Below are 18,597 nucleotides of genomic sequence, written 5' to 3' on the forward strand. Positions count from 1 at the left end.
CTTTCACATAATTGCTTTCCTGTCTTTCTCCAACCAGATACCTCTTCTAATTCTACCCAGGGTAACAATTCCAGAGCCCCCTCCAGATCTCATGTCAACCTGTATACCTGTTCTTCCTAAAGATTCTCCCACTGCAGCCCTTTGTCCCTGGAGCATCCTCTGCCTCTCACATAATAAACCTTTCTATCTGCCCTTACTACAGATCCACCCACTATCACGGAGTCCAAGAGCAATGAAGCCACCACAGGACGACAAGCTTCCCTCAAATGTGAGGCCTCGGCAGTGCCTGCACCTGACTTTGAGTGGTACCGAGATGACACCAGGTATGTACCAAACCTTCTGTGCCCCAAGCTGCAAATCATAATCTCAAAGTCTCCCAGATCCTAATGGCAAGACCTCAGTCATCTGTAATTTTTGCTCACCATAATAATTGTTGAAAATAATTCCTTTTCAACATCTCCTTTATTACATCCCTTGGGGATCATAGCCCTTAGGCTAAACCCAAAAGCACTCGGATAAATTTAAACAGTGAGGAATAGGGTCCAGTTGATAATTTCCACCTATATATCTTTCTTGATTGTAGCAGAAACTTAATTTTAATGGTACTCAGCCATTGCTACTATGTCTTCTCTATGATGGATATCAGTTCTGATAATAGAAATTATGTGACTATAATGAGTAACTGAGGAAAGGTAACAGGCTTCTACTGCCTCTCCTCTTTTTAAAAAAAAAAACTCCAGAGAAAAGAAGAAGAAACCACTAAACTACGCCCTTCATCCCTATCCCTTTTAACTCTTCTATTTGTTGCTTTTAGGATAAACAGTGCAAATGGCCTTGAGATTAAAAGCACGGAGGGTCAGTCCTCCCTGACGGTGACCAATGTCACTGAGGAGCACTATGGCAACTATACCTGCGTGGCTGCCAACAAGCTGGGCGTCACCAATGCCAGCCTAGTTCTTTTCAGTAAGTATGCCAAAACAGAGCCCGACTTGGTGTAAATTACAGGGCTCCCTCACATTGACTTGAAAACCATCCCTCATTTCTTAAAAGTAAACCTAGCCAAAAATAAGAATAGTTTCACTGATACAAGAATGGATGCTCTCGGTCTCTGTGAACAACAAGATTTACAAAGGGGGAGAACTCTTTTCTGTATTCTCTTGTATATTTCTTTTGTGGTGGCCTCTTTAAGAAGCTGAGATGATTTAAGGGCCAGGAAATGGATGGCTGTTAGAATATGCCAGTAGGAGAGTTACTGGGAAAAGAAATACTCCGTGAGAGTGGATGAAGTCCTAGGAGAAGGAGAGGCTGGAAAAAATAAAGTGATTTTACGAGCACAGAAGAAGGGTAGAGTGAATGACCTGAAGGAGAGGAGGCTGCAGGATGCTATGACAGCAAGGACTTTACTTTCCTGGTACACCATTGGCTGCAGAGGTAGAAAAGTAGGAAAGGGGATATTTCTGAAGAGCAGAGAAGACCCTATAGATGGCTGAGAAAGAATCGTTTTTTTTCAAAGGTAAAGATGTTAAGAGACTCCCACCGTGGAGTCATGATCACAGGCAGCATGTTCAGTCAGGTCTCTAATTCCACAGCCTTGTGGGTCAGGTAGCCATAATTCCAGATTCAAATGTCCCTGAGAGGCAGAGTTTGCTGAAGGGGATCACAGAGAGATGATAATATATGGAACATGTACTCTTCATTTATCAAAATAAGTAAGGTAAATGGTTAGCCTTCTTTGCCACAAAATTCACTTATGTTAAATAGAAAACACTCTAAAAGTTTTATTTTTACTTTTAAATAACAAACAACTAAAAGCTTCCCCCCCCCCTCTATATGTGCTCAATTGGGAAAAAAAAAATACTATAGCTAGGAAAGATGTCTTCATCTTGTTGTATTCAATTTAGATGAGCCTTCAAGGAAAAAAAAGATTCTGGGAAGAAAAATCAATTTAAGTGAGAGTTCTCTTGAAAGATAGTATTAAAGCTTTTTGAAAACTGCTGAAGATCTCACATCACTTTTGAAAAACAGCAACCACAAACTACCTTAAACATGACCTTAACTCTCTTGTTCTTAACTAACTCCCCCTGGCTTTAGTCTGTGGTAGTTTGATGAGATACAGATCAAATGATACATCAGGGTGAAGGTAAAAACTCATACCCTGTTTGCTTGTCTCTAGAGACTAAATGTAAATATTCTTTGCTCCAACTGCAGACATCAATATGCACCAGACACTTAGGGAGCTGTGAGTGAAGAAATGTAGTTATCTCATTCCTCCCCTATATAAGGAAATCCACAGGTATAGGCAGACCCCAGCTGCAATGATCAATCTAAGATTCTAACAAATTTAAGGGGACCTGCCCAAGTAGAAGAACATCATACACTTAACAAAAAAGTTTAGAGATTAAAAAGTAGAAAATGTAACAACAAGGTTATTTAGAAAAATGAACAATTACACATCACATTAAGACAGATTTCCTTCCCATCCCACAGAGAATAAGAAAAGCACACTGCTTGTACAGTTTGAGTAACAAATAAAACATTGCCTTAAGTCCGAGAAGGAAACATTGAGGAGAGAATACTCACAGCAGAGAGGCAGAGCAAGGAGTGAGTCAGAGATAGTGGAGACACTTGAAGAACTAGTGAAAAGGAAAAGGAAATGTCACATTCCAATGATCCCTAAAAGGACTTATAACACGGTAAAATTAAGAAATATCAAGACTCTTGGAGAGTATCAGGTTTTAAACTGAGGATCATGGGATTGATCAAATATTTCATGTCATAAAGACTTTCATGATTTGGGGGACATCATCTTCAATTATGAAGTATACAGTGCTATAACCAGTGGTGGCCATCTTCCCAGTGGTCCCTTCACAGCATCATGCATAAGTACCAGTTTTGCATTTAGCAACATGTATATACAGTATATACCTTCACCTTGGTTTTGGATTGCTTCCCCACAATGATAAAGTTGAGAGGTTGTGTACTTACTGAAAACCAATGAAAATTCATTAGGCTTTGAAGTGAAAGGAGCTATTGAGGTTGTAGAAAACTAGGCAATCAACAACTCTGTGTCTTAGACCTAAGCCCAGTTATGAACTTCAAGCGGGGGAAGTTGTATGTCTTTTGCAATAAGAACAACGTGCCTTCCTGCCCAGCCCAATTCCATCTGTTAGGTTCAGGAAGCATGTCCTTACAACCTGCATAGCTAGAACCTTGAAGATGGGGCTTTATTGTAGCCTGGTTTGCATGGGCCTAAAAATAAGCAAAATAAGAAAGAGAGGGGGAGGGAGAAGGCAAAGTAAAAAGGAAGGGGTGAGTGAATAAAGGAGAAGGAAAGAAAGGAAAGGAACAAGGAGTGTGTGTAAGTAGATTGCCCATTCTTCAATTCAAAATCAAGGAGATTAAACGGGAACGGAAGGAAGGGCCCCTGTAAGGCGATGGCTGTTTTTTCTCCACCCACCAGTGTCAGGAGGGGTCTCTGTAGCCAGAGGCTCTGACAGAAGCATTGTGTGGGCAGCGGGGTGCTCTGCTGACCAAGCTAGGCCAGAGCTGATGCAGCAGCTGGTGTGCTGCTGCGAGCCAGAGGCAGCAGCAGGTAGAGACCTAGAGCCAGAGTCCCCTAGTTCATGATTATTTATCCTTGATGGTGGGTCAGCACATTTCCTGCCCCGTCCACCGCAGTGACATGCTGACTTTTGCAGGGTCAATTTGCCATCCCTTGTCCTCAACAACAGATATATGAACACTCCTCCACTCTCTATTCACCTCCCCAGAGGGGTCAAAATAACTGAATGACAGTGCGAGAATACATTGTATTTATAATACTTTCTCTCTAAGCTAGTGGAAACATTTCTCTTTTATTTGTTCTCATTCTTTGCATATTCTAGTATCCTGCCAAAGACTGCTTTAGTGTATCTATTTGGATAATACCTTTTAGATGTTTTCTTCATGCCTGAACTAAGTGGTACGTTTCACATTTTTTCTAAATGTGTGAACACAGTGGCACAATGGGTACGGGCTAGAATTCAGCTCCTTAGTCCGTTCAGACAGAGCATTGTTCATGCCATTGGTGAAGATTTGAATGTCTTTTGATGCCATGAGAAGATTCATAGTCTATACACGGAACATAACCATCTCAATGTTCTTACAGTGGTAACTGAGATTTACCCTTAAGATGACAACGGCTGTACCTTGTCTCTGTGCTTCCCTTAGGTTTCCATTAGCAGAACAGACAGGCAGGGAAAATAAAGGCAATGGTTTGTGTGTTGTTACTTCTTCCCAAGTGAGACTTATGTAAAGTGCTTGCTTCACATGTTTGGCATTTAACAATCAGAATAGTCTCACTATGTTCTCATGGTCCCCTACTGCACAGCAATGACAAAGTTAGTGAAACAAAGTGGTATACAAGCAGAGTTTGAGATTTCAGTTTGAGCCTGACGTTTCCAGAGGCCAGTTTCTAGACCAACACATTATTTATTTATATAGACAAAAATGTATGTCAGGAGCTCCAGCTTGTGGTGTGGAGCAGAAGAAACATCTAATTTCTTCCTCTTCACATGACAAAGACTTTCTTCTAGCCCATCACTGTTCTTTCCCTTCACAGTGAAAAGCCCTTCTTCTTCCATCTCCCACCCTTATATCCCCCTAACTCCCATTGGCCTGGGTCCACTGATCCCTAGACAAAGGACTTGAATCTTTAAAATGTTGAGTTTCTCACTCACTTATTCCAGATGAGTGGTTTGTTTCCCCATTAAAGGAAAGTTCTGTTGATCAATCCAGAGAAATATGAGGAGTGTTAAGATATCAAGACCATTGAAGATAAAAGGATAAAAATACAAAGACATCTATGCTGGCCCATTATGCACCATTGTTCAGGGGGTACTTTTTCATTTTACTTTTTACTTTTAAAGTGATTGTTAACTTATAAACTTTTAATTGACTAGATTTTTTTAGACTGCCCAAGCAGTCCTACAGGAATCTTCATAATGAGGGTCACCCCTGATTCTTCAGAAAACATTCTAAGTTACTATTTTAGGAGTTTGGTGTTGAAGGCACACCACTTTTTGGAAGTAGTTAATACTTAGGAATCCTTCACCAGATTCTCATGCCTCATAATAAAACATGCTATGATTGAGCTCTAACCCCACACAGTATTAAAAAAATAGACACTAACTCCTTCAAGGACTCTCTGTGGGGACACAAGGAAGCAAATGGGCATGTGGATTACTTTTTATTTCAAAAACAGGCATTAAAAGAGCTGAGTTCCAGGAAGATATGTGTAATATTCATAATAAAATAAAATCTGAGCTAGCAAATTCCTTTGATATAAACACCTTCTCCTCCATTCCAGCTTTTGTTTTTCTGGTGCAGTCAATTCACAGAGCTTCCATGTGAAACATTAGGACCCATTTAGGCTTTTCTTGTGATACCCAGCAGAGTCAGACAGCAGAATAGCAAAGTCCAGAGTTAAGGACCGTGCAAAAAGCCACAGCCTGACCTTCTAGTGTCAACAGTGCAATCTGTCCCTAAGATCTCCCACTCAGCTGCTGAACTACTTTGACCTTGAACATCCAAATCCAAGGTTGAAACACAAAGCATCAAGATGCCTGCCCTTTCTGTTTTGGGAAATCAAGAGTTTGAAATTTTCTTTTTTTTTCTTTTTTCCTATGGTATCTACTTCACTGTTCAGCTCACTCTTAGGGGAGTCCATAAATCCTGCTGTAGACTTTAAAACACTAGTAGGGATGATAATGGGAAGAATGAAGGTTTAAAAAAAATCAGGAATGAGAAAGCATCTAAGGACAGATAAGCCAATGGGATATAATGAAGAAGCAAGACTAACTAATGAGCTGTGATAAGCCTAAAATGATGAGAACATGGTGGCGCTAAGATGGTGATCCCAAGCTGGGAAGCAGTTGTAAAGGCAATGGAGAGAAGGTAGTGTGGTTTAGCAACATAAATGCTCTTGTGAAAATCAGGGCAGAGTGCATTGATCCAGCTGTGAACAGTGTGATGGCAAAATGTTAACCTAAGTCACTTAAACACTCTGAATAATAATAGTAATAATAAAATAAAATACAGCAGAGAGAGTATAGTATGGGACAGTGATCTCCAACTGCTACATAAATTCTGAAAGCTATTTATTTTCGAAGCTGGAAACTAAGTAGCAAATACACAGTGAAGGTTTAAATCATTTTGTTTTTCTACTTGGCACTTGTATAACCAAGACACGATTGTTCTCTGAAGATTATTGACCTGCTATGTCTTAATGCATGGAGGAAGTTTTCATATTTAACCTGCAACTTTCAGCCAAGCTAGAGAGCAAGCACACTGTATAAATTGCCTGGAACTTTTCTCAATGGCCAGATGTGGAGGACCTGGAGACCAGGATAAGACAGCTTTTCCTTGCTGACCGTACAGTACAAGATGGAAGGCAGACCCACCTTGAATGTGCTTATCTCTCTGTGCTTTGGTTTTGATTGATTTTTCATTTGACATGTGTCGTTATTTCAATGAACATCTAGAAAGAATGATGCGGAAAGGTACACTAATTGTGTTTCACTATAGAGTTAGGAGTTGACAAGTAGTGAGCCCTGTCTCTACCACATTCGTCCACTTTGCTGAAAAAGCCTCTGGGAGGGTTTAGGGTCAAACCTAGAATATTAATGAGAAATGTGGAAGATATGCTAAAATCCAAATCCCATCAGTATATTTAATTCACAGGAAGAAGCCCAATTGTAGGGCCGTGCAAGTGAGAGACTCACATACTTTAGACCCCAGTGTTCCAATAAAAATACTTGCTATTACTTAACAGGATATATCATCAAAGTTTGACTGGTTAATCAAATTTCAGAGGAGATTGAATTATAGCAAGGAATAGGGTTAAGAGATGGATAAAGATAGACCTTTATCGTTCCAAGAAACGTATTACCAGGGAGCCTTCTTCCTCTGACATTACTATTATGTAAATAAAACCCAATAGAGAAAAGTTGAGTTAGTGTTTCCCAAAATAAGTTTCCCAGATGCTTGGACAAAGCTGGCAAAAAGCTATACAGTGAGGAAGATAGCTGATAGCTGCCATTGTTCCATCTGTCATGAGCCAAAGACAAGAACGGGACCAAGGAAGATTTCATAACTTCTGTAATCTGTTCTACTCCCTCTCCCTAAAAAGATGGCATCTCGCCATCTCAGTATTGGGTTTTCTAGCGGAGGAGAGGGCCCTATATGGAGGGTTAACACTGGTATTGGCTCCCTACTCTTGCTAAAAAAAATGGGGGGATTATATTTATAATTTCATTGATATTTGTCTTTGATATTAAGCAGGAAGAACAAATAAATACCACATGGGAGATAAGATTCTATAGGCATAGAAATTCCTGTTCTGTGATTGTTTGAGCAATTAACCTTGAGAATGCGTGTGTATTTAAACACTCCATGATGTTTACCATTTTTCCCCTTCAGAGCGTGTTTTACCCACAGTCCCCCACCCCATTCAAGGTCAGTATGATTTTCATCACCGTAGTTCTGTTCCTGGGTCATTCTCCAACATACAATATGCAAAACACACAAAAGAGGAGGAAACCACATTCTCAGAATTCACATTTGTTAGAAGTTACCTTTTCCCCCTAAACACTGCAAAATAAGACAATCTATTGAGAGTAACAGGTGTGCCACTGACTTAACATCAAGTCAATCTGTTAGATAGACAGAGAATAATGTATTTTCAATCTGTATTTATTATAGGTCTCTAAGAACTGCCTCATTGGGGACACAGCTGCCTGTGTGCTGTGGCTCTCTCACCCACAAAGCGCACATTAAAGATCCTACTGGCCACCCCAAACACAAATGTTTATAGGCTCTGAACCTATAGTCATTGGTGCTGCTTGTAAAATGTATTTCCCAAAGACGAAATACAACACAATTACACAATACTGTATTTCCTAACCTCTTGGCCAACTTGTGTGTTTTACCTTTTAAACATATATGCCTTTGAAAGCACAAATAACCGTTTATAAAATAGTCACTCTGTATTCTTTTCAAAAACTCTCTACACATCCAAATTAAATTCTGCCTCCTACATCACATTTAGATGCAAAGTCACAGCCACAACTTTCTAGCTTAAGGGTATTTAAAGGCAAATTGGCAAATAAAATTAAAATAATACAAAAAAATTGAAATGAAACCAACCTACCATTGAAATTAAATCCCAGAAAAGTGATTCGCAAATAACACTCAAAGACGTGAGAAAAAAAAAAAAAAAGAAAGAAAGAAAGAAAGAAAGAAACTAGGCCATGCAGGGCCTAGTGTGGAAAAAAAAATAAATCCAATTAAATAAGACTATCATACACACTGTAAGGAAAGTGTGCTCAGAATTATAGGAAGAAAGCTACTGTTTCGTAAATTTGAAGATGGATCGTGTTTCATTAACTTGTCCAACCTGAAATTCAGAGCAGGATATCTTTAGAGTGTCAATAATGCAATGCTTTGCATATGTATGCATTCACATATATTGCAAACTTGCTTTAATTGTATTTACAATGAGTAGTAGAAGGTTTCTAGGGCTGACAAGACAGCTTAATAAATTTTAAGAACAGTCTAGACTATTTTGGTATAAAACTTAGAACAAAATCACCTCCCTAAAGTATTAATGAAATCTGTTCCTTACCCTGGCCACTAAAAATAAAACTGTTAAAGTATGCCTGGTTTTCAGACTTGACATGAAGTGCAGCATTTGTGGAAAATATTCCATCTTGAATTCCTGACATGCCACAATTATTTTAAGACATTTAGCTTCTAGTGTTGCCACAGAGATTGACACCATTTTATCATGTTGGCATCTTGCAAATGTATCTTGATAAGGAAAATACACACACACACACACACACACACACACACACACACACACACACACGTGACCCAGTGGATTACATTTACAAAGGGGTCATGCCCTGTCCAAGATAAGCTTTACACAGTATCAGGATGACTCTGAGTGTCTCTGTGACAGCGGTTCTGCAGCCGAAAACTCAAATATTTATCTGATCATGCCTTGCGGGTGAACAAAGTGACGCTAGACGCTGTTCAGAGAAGGACAGCTGCCGAACACTAGTCTCACTGAGGGACTGACATTGTTGAATTTTATGGAATTGGCTTCCCACACACTGAACTGTTGATTGGAGAATGACCCTCATTTGATTTTGCGTTGTATGTAGACTGTAGTTAGCTTTCTTAGATAGTGCTTAGAGAATATAGTTCATCTTCTACTAATATGTTTGGCTTCTGCTAGCAGGGATTGAAAAGCTGTTCATGGAGACGTGGGATAGCTGGTGTGAGAGGTCACTGGAGAATTTCCGGTTCTCTTAAGTTGCCTGTCTTTTACAAGGACACCACCTTCATAGGGACCCAATCACTTTCTCCTTCTCTTTCCAGTCAAGAGGGCCTCCTGCATGAAATGCACTTCCCCATGGAAAGAAAAGACAATGACAGACTGCCTAGGCCTGTAGAGGGACAATTCAGTCTACAAACACCTCTAAAAGCATGTCTTACCATGGTCACCACTACTGTGTGTGTTTCTCTTATTTAATTAACTATTATATATTGTCCTCATTTACTTGGACTCTTAGTTTCCATCCCCAAAGTGTTAGCTAAGTCTTCTGTTTGTTGTTTGAGGCAAATGGCCTGAAGGATGTTAGACCAGTTGATTTCCTCAAGATGCTTTGAAAGTCACAAAGGCCGTTGTCTGCCCTTTTCAATAGAAAGGAGAACCTCATCCCCTAACTGTAATCCAGCAGAAACACTTTTCCTTACAATGGCTTCTTCTTTAGTGCCTCACATCACAGGGTCACCCCTCTCATCCTCTAATGTCCCTAACCACCAGTGGCCCTCAGGTCATCTGGGAATGCATTGCCACGCCTGCAGTGATACCAGTATACGGATGTCTATTTCCTGTGGCCAAATAGAAATTTTCCAATGCCCTTACCTCTAGGTCAAACATGAAACAAAACAACAAAAGCAGGGTGCTTACCTGTTCCCTAGTTAATATACAGATATATCAATTAGGATGGTAATTGTTAATTTATATATATATATATATATATATATATATGTATATATATATATACATATGGAAAATAAGTGGTGGTCTTCCTTGATTTGTTTCTGGTAGTTGGATTTTCCCAATAACTTTAATTTAGATTTATTCATTCTGAAGTAAGTCCTGAGTTGCATGTATTTGCATAAATACCTCAACTATATCACTGCAGAAAACCCACTGAATTGTAAAATGATGGAAGAGTCAGCTCTAAAATTCTGAGGTAATTTTTCTCACTCTGTTTGGCTCGAGCCATTTCCAAGGGCTTCTGTGAACCTGGGCATTTGTGGTGTCTCCCTTCAGCCAACTTGTGCTGGAAGATGCCCTAGCCCTAAGAAGCACAGGTTCAGTCTGAGGCCATGAAAACAGTATTAAAAAGTTAAAATCAAGAAGGTAGGCCAAGGACAACCACCGTTGTTTTGTCTTTACAGCTTCTAAGCAAAATTTCCCTTGAGCATGTGGCTCTCTGGGCTTTATCAGCCCACCCTTCTCCAATCACTGCCTAGATTATAATTTTTTTTTTTGGGGGGGGGACAGGAATGACTGTGTCTCATTTGTTTGTCTCCCATCTGATTGTTTATCCCAAGTGAACAGCCTTTCCCATCACTAACCCCATGCGGCAAGTAGATCTGGGAAATGTTGAGATTATCTTCCAGGTTCAGGCATCGCACTGGGTTTGTTCACAGCTGCTTGCCATTCAGTCCCTGTTTTTCTATTGATAAAACATATTGTACATGGCTGGGTTTGCATGATTAATATGGCTATCAAAAAGCTCACTCTGAAAACAAAACAAACTCCCCAAATTTAAAGTTTTAAAAAAAGTACAATCCAACCTGCAAACAAACCAGGTTTACACAAATTTGAAGTTGCTCTACTTTGCTTTTGTCCCAAAGGAGACTGGTGTCCTTATGGGTAGACCTGGCATCTAAACAGCCAGACTCCACCTATGGTATAGAAAGAGATACATTTGCCCCTACCTGAATTTCCCAGGAATGGGTTCTTCAAATCTTCAAATGGGCTCAAAGAGAATGGAAAAGAAAATGGGAGGGAAAAAAAAAAACCCTGCATATATCCCATGCTGTAGAAATGCCTGGATAAACCTCATGTTTTCATTTATTTTCTGAATATATCATGCTGGAAATCAAGGAAAAGATGCCCCTATTAACTCGTAAATCTAACAGGTTCATCTGCTGCAGCACTGGTAATATAAAGAATAACAATAATATGTAATGTGTTTAGTGTGTTTCTCATTTACCAATTCCTTCTAAGGTCTTTTGTATGTACTATCTTTACTAACACCCACAATCATCAGAAATTAATACTTCCCACATTTTAATGACCCAAGTATACCCAAATCCACTCTACCTCATGCTAAATCTAGGCCATATATCAATCTATATAATGCATTACTAACCAACATTATGTATGCATTCATAATGCTCATTAGATATGCACCTATTTAACAAGTTGCAATGATTCATCTAATTTGTTTTACACACTACAATACATACATACATAATAGTCACTTTATTATCCATACATTTTTGGAAAGTCATATTTGTATGCCTGACTAACACAGAGATTTACATGAAAGCATTTAAAAAACACAGAAACAGAGCTGTCTAGCATCACTACATCTAATTTCACACACTTATTCAGACTAATTTGCATATACACCTCTATTAATTACGGGTAATTACTAGCATTGTTCTCTGTAATTCAGTTTTTCCAACTGTGAAATGGGAAAGAAATTGTATTTTTCATGCCTACAAGCTCAAAGTGGTATTTTAAATACTATATGAAGAAGAATGCTAGAAAGAAAGCATATTGAATTTCAAATAACCATATTCAGTTGCACACCCTTCCTGTGGTTTTTAAAACCACTCTCCTGAGAGGTACGTTCATGTCATGTGGACACAAGCAGTAGGTACACATGACTTGTGTGTGGCTTCCTTATAGTTTGATGATTGTGAATCCCAAGCATGTTTTCCATGCCCACCCTGCTAAGATGTTTAAAATAAAACTATTTCAAGGCCAAGAGAAAAGGAAAAAGATTTTGCCTTAGTTTTCACTCATACCAGATTAAACATCTTGAAGAGGAGCCTCAAAACAGCACCCTTCTCTGCTGTATGGCCCTTCTCAATGACAGTTATCATGCACATAACCTCATCATGGTATTCCAAAGTCAACAAGCCAAAGAATGTGTCATTTGTCACAGTCAAAGAGATAGATCATGTCTAGGGAGTTTTAAGTTTTAAAACACATCTCTCCCTGTCTATTGGCTGACAGAAATAAGAGTCTTATTTCCTCTGAGAAGACTTATACAGCCATGACATACCAAACTCACAGAACTAACACTGGCCGCAGTTAACACACAAGAAAACAACTAAGGTTCAGTATGTACACATTCTCCTATAGCTCCTTCAAATAGTGAGCAACAGTCTTCCTGTTGATTTTCCTCACTTGTGAGAGACTACACCAGCCATACCATTATTTCACGTGGCATCAGTAAGAGACTGAATGCCATGGAATGGTTTAGACCCAACTGTAACAGGTGAGGTCTTATCCTCATGTTCATGTCTTACCTCTCTCCACCTTTCTACTCTTTGCTTGATTTGTTTCCTAAACCATTCTTGTTAAAATCTGCTAACACAAATCAACATGAAATTTACCCACCACATTACTGAAATGTCCAACAGCAGCTTTGCAGTGTTATTTCTCTCTGGATTTACATTTAGCTTCAAGCTAAATGGCTAAAAGCCCTACAGCATGCATTTCCAGGCAGGGAAATCCTGAGTGCTGGGACTTTTTTCTCTCATCTTTTCTTATTCCTCTAGTGTGGATCTGCGGACTCCAGCCAGCCTTTCCTGATCTCTTCCCTTTCCTTATGCCTAGTTGTGCTATTTTGATTTCTTTTCTAGAGCCAGCTGGGATTTGAAAATGAATATATATAATTTTTTTTTGGAAAATCCAAGCTTCCACTAAATTTTAATTTGATGGAAATATTACTCTTGTATGAGCTTTATGGAAAAAGAATCTTTCAAAGTAACAATTACATTTGGGGATTAAGTTTAAGTAATTGGCAGTCTTGTCTTTTTAATTAAAAGGAATAAAGCTGCCTATGAAGAGCTCAATAAGATTTGCAGTGGAGAATGTTGGCTTACACAGGCTAAGAAGACTGGGTTCCTGAATGGACAGAAAAGGCTGGCATGGACTCCTCTGGTCTTTAGAGTGCACCCCAGCAGAATTCTCCTTAGTGTTCCCCACATGCTATTTAACATGAAAGTACTGTGAGAGGCATTGCAGGCAGAGCTGGAGTAGATGCTCTCTTTAGGAGCTTGTCTCTAGGTTCCTGGACACGGTATGGAGGTAGAGTCCTTAAAGAAAGCACTGAAGGGGGAGGGAGAGGAATGAGCAAGTAGCTCAGTGATAGAGTGCTTGTCTAGCATGTGATGAGTCTTTGGTTTAATCTTCAGCTTCCCTCTACCCAGACAGGATATATTACATACTCCTCCAAGCACTAAGGCATCAGTGTGTTCCCAGACCTTGACAAATGTCATACCATAGTCTCCTGAATATAAACCTTATCTTCAGTCTGCTCCTTGGTTCCCTCTTCCTCTGTTACTTGCAATTCTTATTCTTGTATATGTATTTCTTGATTTTCTTTTTCTCTACATTTTGTTCAGGTTAATCTTGCATTAACCTATACATAGACTCTAGGATTCCCTTCAAACAGAACAAAACTAGAAGTTTGGAAAGTAATAGCCATCACTTCTAAACATGGGTTACTGTCATGCAAACACCAGAGAGCCACTGTAGAATCTGTCTGAAGGAAACAGCAATTTCTAAAGAGGTGGGATACAAATTAACCTTAGTAACAACTTCCTTACACGGTCCCTCTTTCCTCACGATGCTCTTTCATCATCCTAACTTATTTGTAGATATTAAATTAAACAAGCACTTTGATGGAGAAAACGAAAGGTAAAGCACGCCCCTTACATCTCCCCTTGCATACTGCTGTGAGCAAACACACCTGCCAAGTCAGAACACAGCATGAACTAATGAGAATGGAATTCCAATTTAAGGTGTTCATATGTGCCAGATGTATGAGGGGAGTCAGCCCACTGCTCACTGGGACTCCGCTGAGAATTGTCAGCTTATATCCACCATGAATTGGGGGGAGGGGAGACCTTAGGAGCATTTATCTTGCTTACTAATTGGACACCGGGGAGCCGAGCTTGCCATTGTGTACTATACTACTCTGCTTTTCACTAACACGGGAAGAAAACACTCCCCACATGTCTGTGACATGTAGGCACACTGGACACCTACAGAACACCACCAATATGATATCTTGACTATAAGTCATAGGGAAGTTTCTTGCTTATCTGTCCACCTTAGAGACCTTGCATTTCCAGCATGACTTCTGCCACTACCCAAGAGGACACTGGGCCAAGCATAGCATCCTTTCAGCAGGAGTGGCGGCGGGGACAGGGAGGGCAGAGCTATTAAAGGCAGTTGAAGAGAGCAGTACCTAGGATGTTCATTCTAGCTATCCCATGTGCTCTTGCTCACACAGCTCCAAATGTCCCCAGCCATGTTCTATGTTGAAAACCTGTTTGACCATGGACAATGGTTTTTTAAATTACCATTTTTGGTTTGCTTTCTCATTACTCGGAAGCAGGGAGTGTTTGGGGAGCAGACTCTCAGCAATAACTTGCACTTTGTTGTTGATTCACAAGCTCCTGTAACTTGGGGGGGAACTTTCAAATTATCTCCCCAGAGTTCCAGAACACAGGTAAGTTTGCCATTGAATGTTTCTGAGGGTAACTGGAAAAGAGACAGTGATTCCCTGGAGGCTCAAAGCTCACATTCTGACTCCCCAACTCTGGACTTCTCATTGCTCCCCACTTGCTCTGGCTTTTGCTTTGTAGTGTTTCCTTTAGAGTTCATGTTTTCTCTTCCTTATACTACCTACTCACTAGGAACATAAGAAAGAACATGCATTGAAAACTGTCAATCAAAACTCATTTTTGGCTCAAATAAGTTAATTTGGCCATGAACATTATTATGAAGATACCATTGATTTGCTCAAAAAGATGTTATCCTAGAATGTGTTCTGAGCTGGGTCTTTGGGGGTAAGTGTGCAGAGCAAGCCAGGCACAGTGCCTACACAAGGAAGGTTTACAGACATCAAGGAAAAGTCTATGGTGTAGATGATTAAGCAACCAAGTCAGCTTTGTTAAGTACCATGTTAGGCCACCTGCAAGGTGCTGAGGAAAACAGAACTGGGTGCTTAGGTCAGTAGAACAAGAATCCTTTCCCTGGGAGAGGGAAGATGGATAGTAAAAGGGGGAGAGGAATTTGAGGAGCAGAGTAACCCATCACACACAGAAGTCTAGAATCTAGGAAGAGCCTCGGTGATATGTATTCAATATAAAGCTCATTTGATTCTCAACATCTAAGGGGGGGGGAGCATTTTCCCTAAATTTCTTACTTCTGTTCTTTTGTATTTGGCAAGGAGAGAAGACAAGAGGAAGGAAGAGGGAGAAAGGAAGGGACTGAGAGGGAGGAAGGAAGGGAGGGAGGAAGAGAGGGAGTGAGGGAGGGAGGGAGGGAGGGAGGGAGGGAGACAGGGAGGGAGGGAGACAGGGAGGGAGGGAGAGAGGGAGGGAGGGAGGGAGGGAGGGAGGGAGAGAGGGAGAGGTTACAAAAGAAACAGTAGATATTTGTGCTTTGTTATGAGAAAGATCACATTGGGCTGGCCAGGCAAGCGTGGATACTATGTGCTCTATGGTAGCAACACTGTCCAAGGTTAATTGTCTAGGGTGTACTGATTCTACTGCCTGAGCAACTGCAGGAAACTTACAGCCTTCTATCCGAGTTTGTGGTAGGCTCTGGTGTTAGTTGTAGGAATGGTCAGGTTGTAAGGAAATAGCCCTGTTTTTAGTTTAGGAAGAGCTTGGATGGATGCTACACTTGGGGTCAGTTGTAACAGGAGTATACAGAAGGCGTTGTAGAAACAGAAACCTTGTGACTAAGGTGTCCTGGAGATCAAGGAAGAAAGTCACCAAAAAGTGCCAGAGGCATAATTTCCCTTACCAAGGCCCACACAGTGATGTTTAGCTCCACAGAAGCAGACACTGGGACCTCAGAGCACACCAACATTTTTAAATCCCTTATCTTCTTATTTTCAGGAGCTTTTAAACCCTAGGAAATCTCACAGATTCACGTATTCTCTCTGCATTCAAATTCCACAGGCCAGTTACATATTCGTTTCATGGCATTCAAATGTTTTTGAATTTGAAACATACAAAATGAAAACTCACATTACATGGATTAAAGATTGCATTGAATCCCTCAGGATTTTGAATCTAAAATGTATGTTTAAATGATTCTGGAATTCACAATTTAGACCTTAGGAATAGAAAGCACGGAGTAAAACCAAAAAGAAGCAAGGAAAAGAAAAAAGAAAAACCTCTAGAGATATATCAAACCTTTGCATTTAATCCCTTTTTTAACAATTCAAATATATGAAGGGGCAAAAATCATTAAGATATACAGAATATGTGTATTTTAAGACACAGATGTTAGACTCTACTTTCTGCTTTAGTAACTAAAGTGGGTTTGGGTTGGGTAGTTATGTGGCAGTTAACTGAGGCTAAGGATCAAGATGGCACTCATAGGTGCAATTTGGAACATTCTAGGGACGAGGATAGAAGCTGCCTGCCGGGCCAGGGGCCTCTCACTGACAACTGTGCCAAGTGTACTTGCTTTTTGAGTATTCTGATCTTATACGTACTTTTTCTACATTACAGACCCCGGAGAACTCTTTATTAAACTTAAGCCTACGGGCATTCTGGAACACTTTAGTTCATTGATTATTAAAAATTAAACCTACCAGGGTGAGTAAGGAACCCTCAGGGTTTGAAAAAGCAGCCTTGATGTAGGAGACTTACTGAAGCAGTCTGTTCATACTGTGAGTGCTTAATGAGACCGTCTTTTCTGTAACCATCCACGGGGCAGAGCCTATGGCAGTCAGATCCTTTCTAGGAAGAGTCGCCAGGACATTCAGCTTGTGGTCTGAAGTGTCCATCACTCTGCACAAGCCTCTTCTATTGCCCTCCCACTTCACACTGGGAAGCCATGATCCTTAGAGAAATTAGAGTTCAACCGTGCTGACTTCTCTTCTGGCTCATTGTGTGATACCCACCAACTAAACTTGTAGGGGACGCATGCAGTAGCCTTAAAATATTGCCAACCAGGTGCCAAGTAAGCAGACAACAACAAAAAAAAAACTTTTAAATTTTTCCTAGATATAATTTTTTAGTATGTAACATGTTTATGTCCAGGAGCAATTAAAATTGTAGAAATTAAAACTTACTCTTCTCAAGTGCACAGCCAAGAGGTAACTTTGGGAGAAGGAACACATTCTAGATGTTGTTTTAGGCGATGGTTACAATCATCAAAGCACTCCAAGTACTTGAGATTATTATCATAATGCCTGAATTTAAAAAGGAGTGTGCATAATATATACAAAATAATACAGTTTTAAAATGTATAATCCAGACTTGAACAATCAGAGAAGCATATTAGGGGTGAGCCCATGACTCAAGCCAATCAGAACCTTCCTTCGAAGGCCCATCAGAACTGCCCCTGGAGTTACCAGAGGAGATTGTTGGGCACTCAGGATTCTGGGGGCCACTTTCTTTACCAGCTGTCCTAGCCCATGGAAAGACACTAGCTGAGAGCACAGCCTACCATTGGTTGTGAATGGTACCTGGCCGGGATTATTCCTCCAAGCCTGGAGCGTGTCTTTTTCCTTCTGCTTGAAGTATTGGCAGCTGATGGCTCTCAGCTGAGGTGCTCCTTATGCATTGCCCTCAGCCAGGCACAGCAGCTGGAACCGGTGACTAACTGGTGTGAGAATAGGATGAATAAAGACCCCCTTCCCACCATACCAGACAACATGATTTGGGCCTAGGGTTCTTCACAGAGCTGGGCTCCTTTCTCTGTCCAATTCCACTTCCTCCTTTAGTCCTTTCTCTCATCCCGATATTGAGAGTGCTTCCCAATAAACTTCCTGTGCATGCTGCCTCAGTCTCTGTGAAGTCATGTGTACATCGATCCCACTGATTTTAGAGGGCCTTGCGTGCTTAGAGTTCTCCGTCTCCTCTACCTCTTACACTCCTTGCCCCTCCCCTTCTCTCCTCCCCTTCTGTAGGGGTCTCTGATCCCCAAGGAGAGGGATTTGATGGAGACATCCCATTTAGGGCTACAAGTTCCAAGGTCTCTCACTTTCTGCAAAGTGTCTGGCTATGGGTCTCTGTATTTGTTCCCATCTACTGCAGGAGGAAGCTTCTGTGATGATGGTTGTGCAAGGCACTGAACTATGAGTACAGCAGAATGTCATTAGGAGTCATTTTGTTGCTGTGCTGTTAATAGAATAGTAGTATTTTGTTTTACCTGACATCCCTGGGCTGTCTAGTTTCAGGTTCCTGGTCACCCAAGCA

General features: G+C 40.5%; 1 protein-coding gene across 2 annotated transcripts in view; it reads left to right on the forward strand.

Annotated features, from left to right (window-relative positions):
* Positions 1 to 18,597, forward strand: part of LOC118593783 (limbic system associated membrane protein) — a 621,381-nt gene that overhangs the window by 589,337 nt on the left and 13,447 nt on the right. Inside the window, exons 5-7 of one of the 2 annotated variants that reach the window (XM_036203315.1) lie at positions 203 to 323; positions 815 to 963; positions 7,459 to 7,494. In XM_036203315.1, the coding sequence (XP_036059208.1) occupies positions 203 to 323; positions 815 to 963; positions 7,459 to 7,494 (306 nt within the window). The remainder of the gene's footprint in view (positions 1 to 202; positions 324 to 814; positions 964 to 7,458; positions 7,495 to 18,597) is intronic. The other variant, XM_036203316.1, reaches the window with a different exon arrangement.

This window comes from Onychomys torridus, chromosome 12, assembly GCF_903995425.1.
Source record: "Onychomys torridus chromosome 12, mOncTor1.1, whole genome shotgun sequence".
NCBI classification, from domain to species: domain Eukaryota; kingdom Metazoa; phylum Chordata; class Mammalia; order Rodentia; family Cricetidae; genus Onychomys; species Onychomys torridus.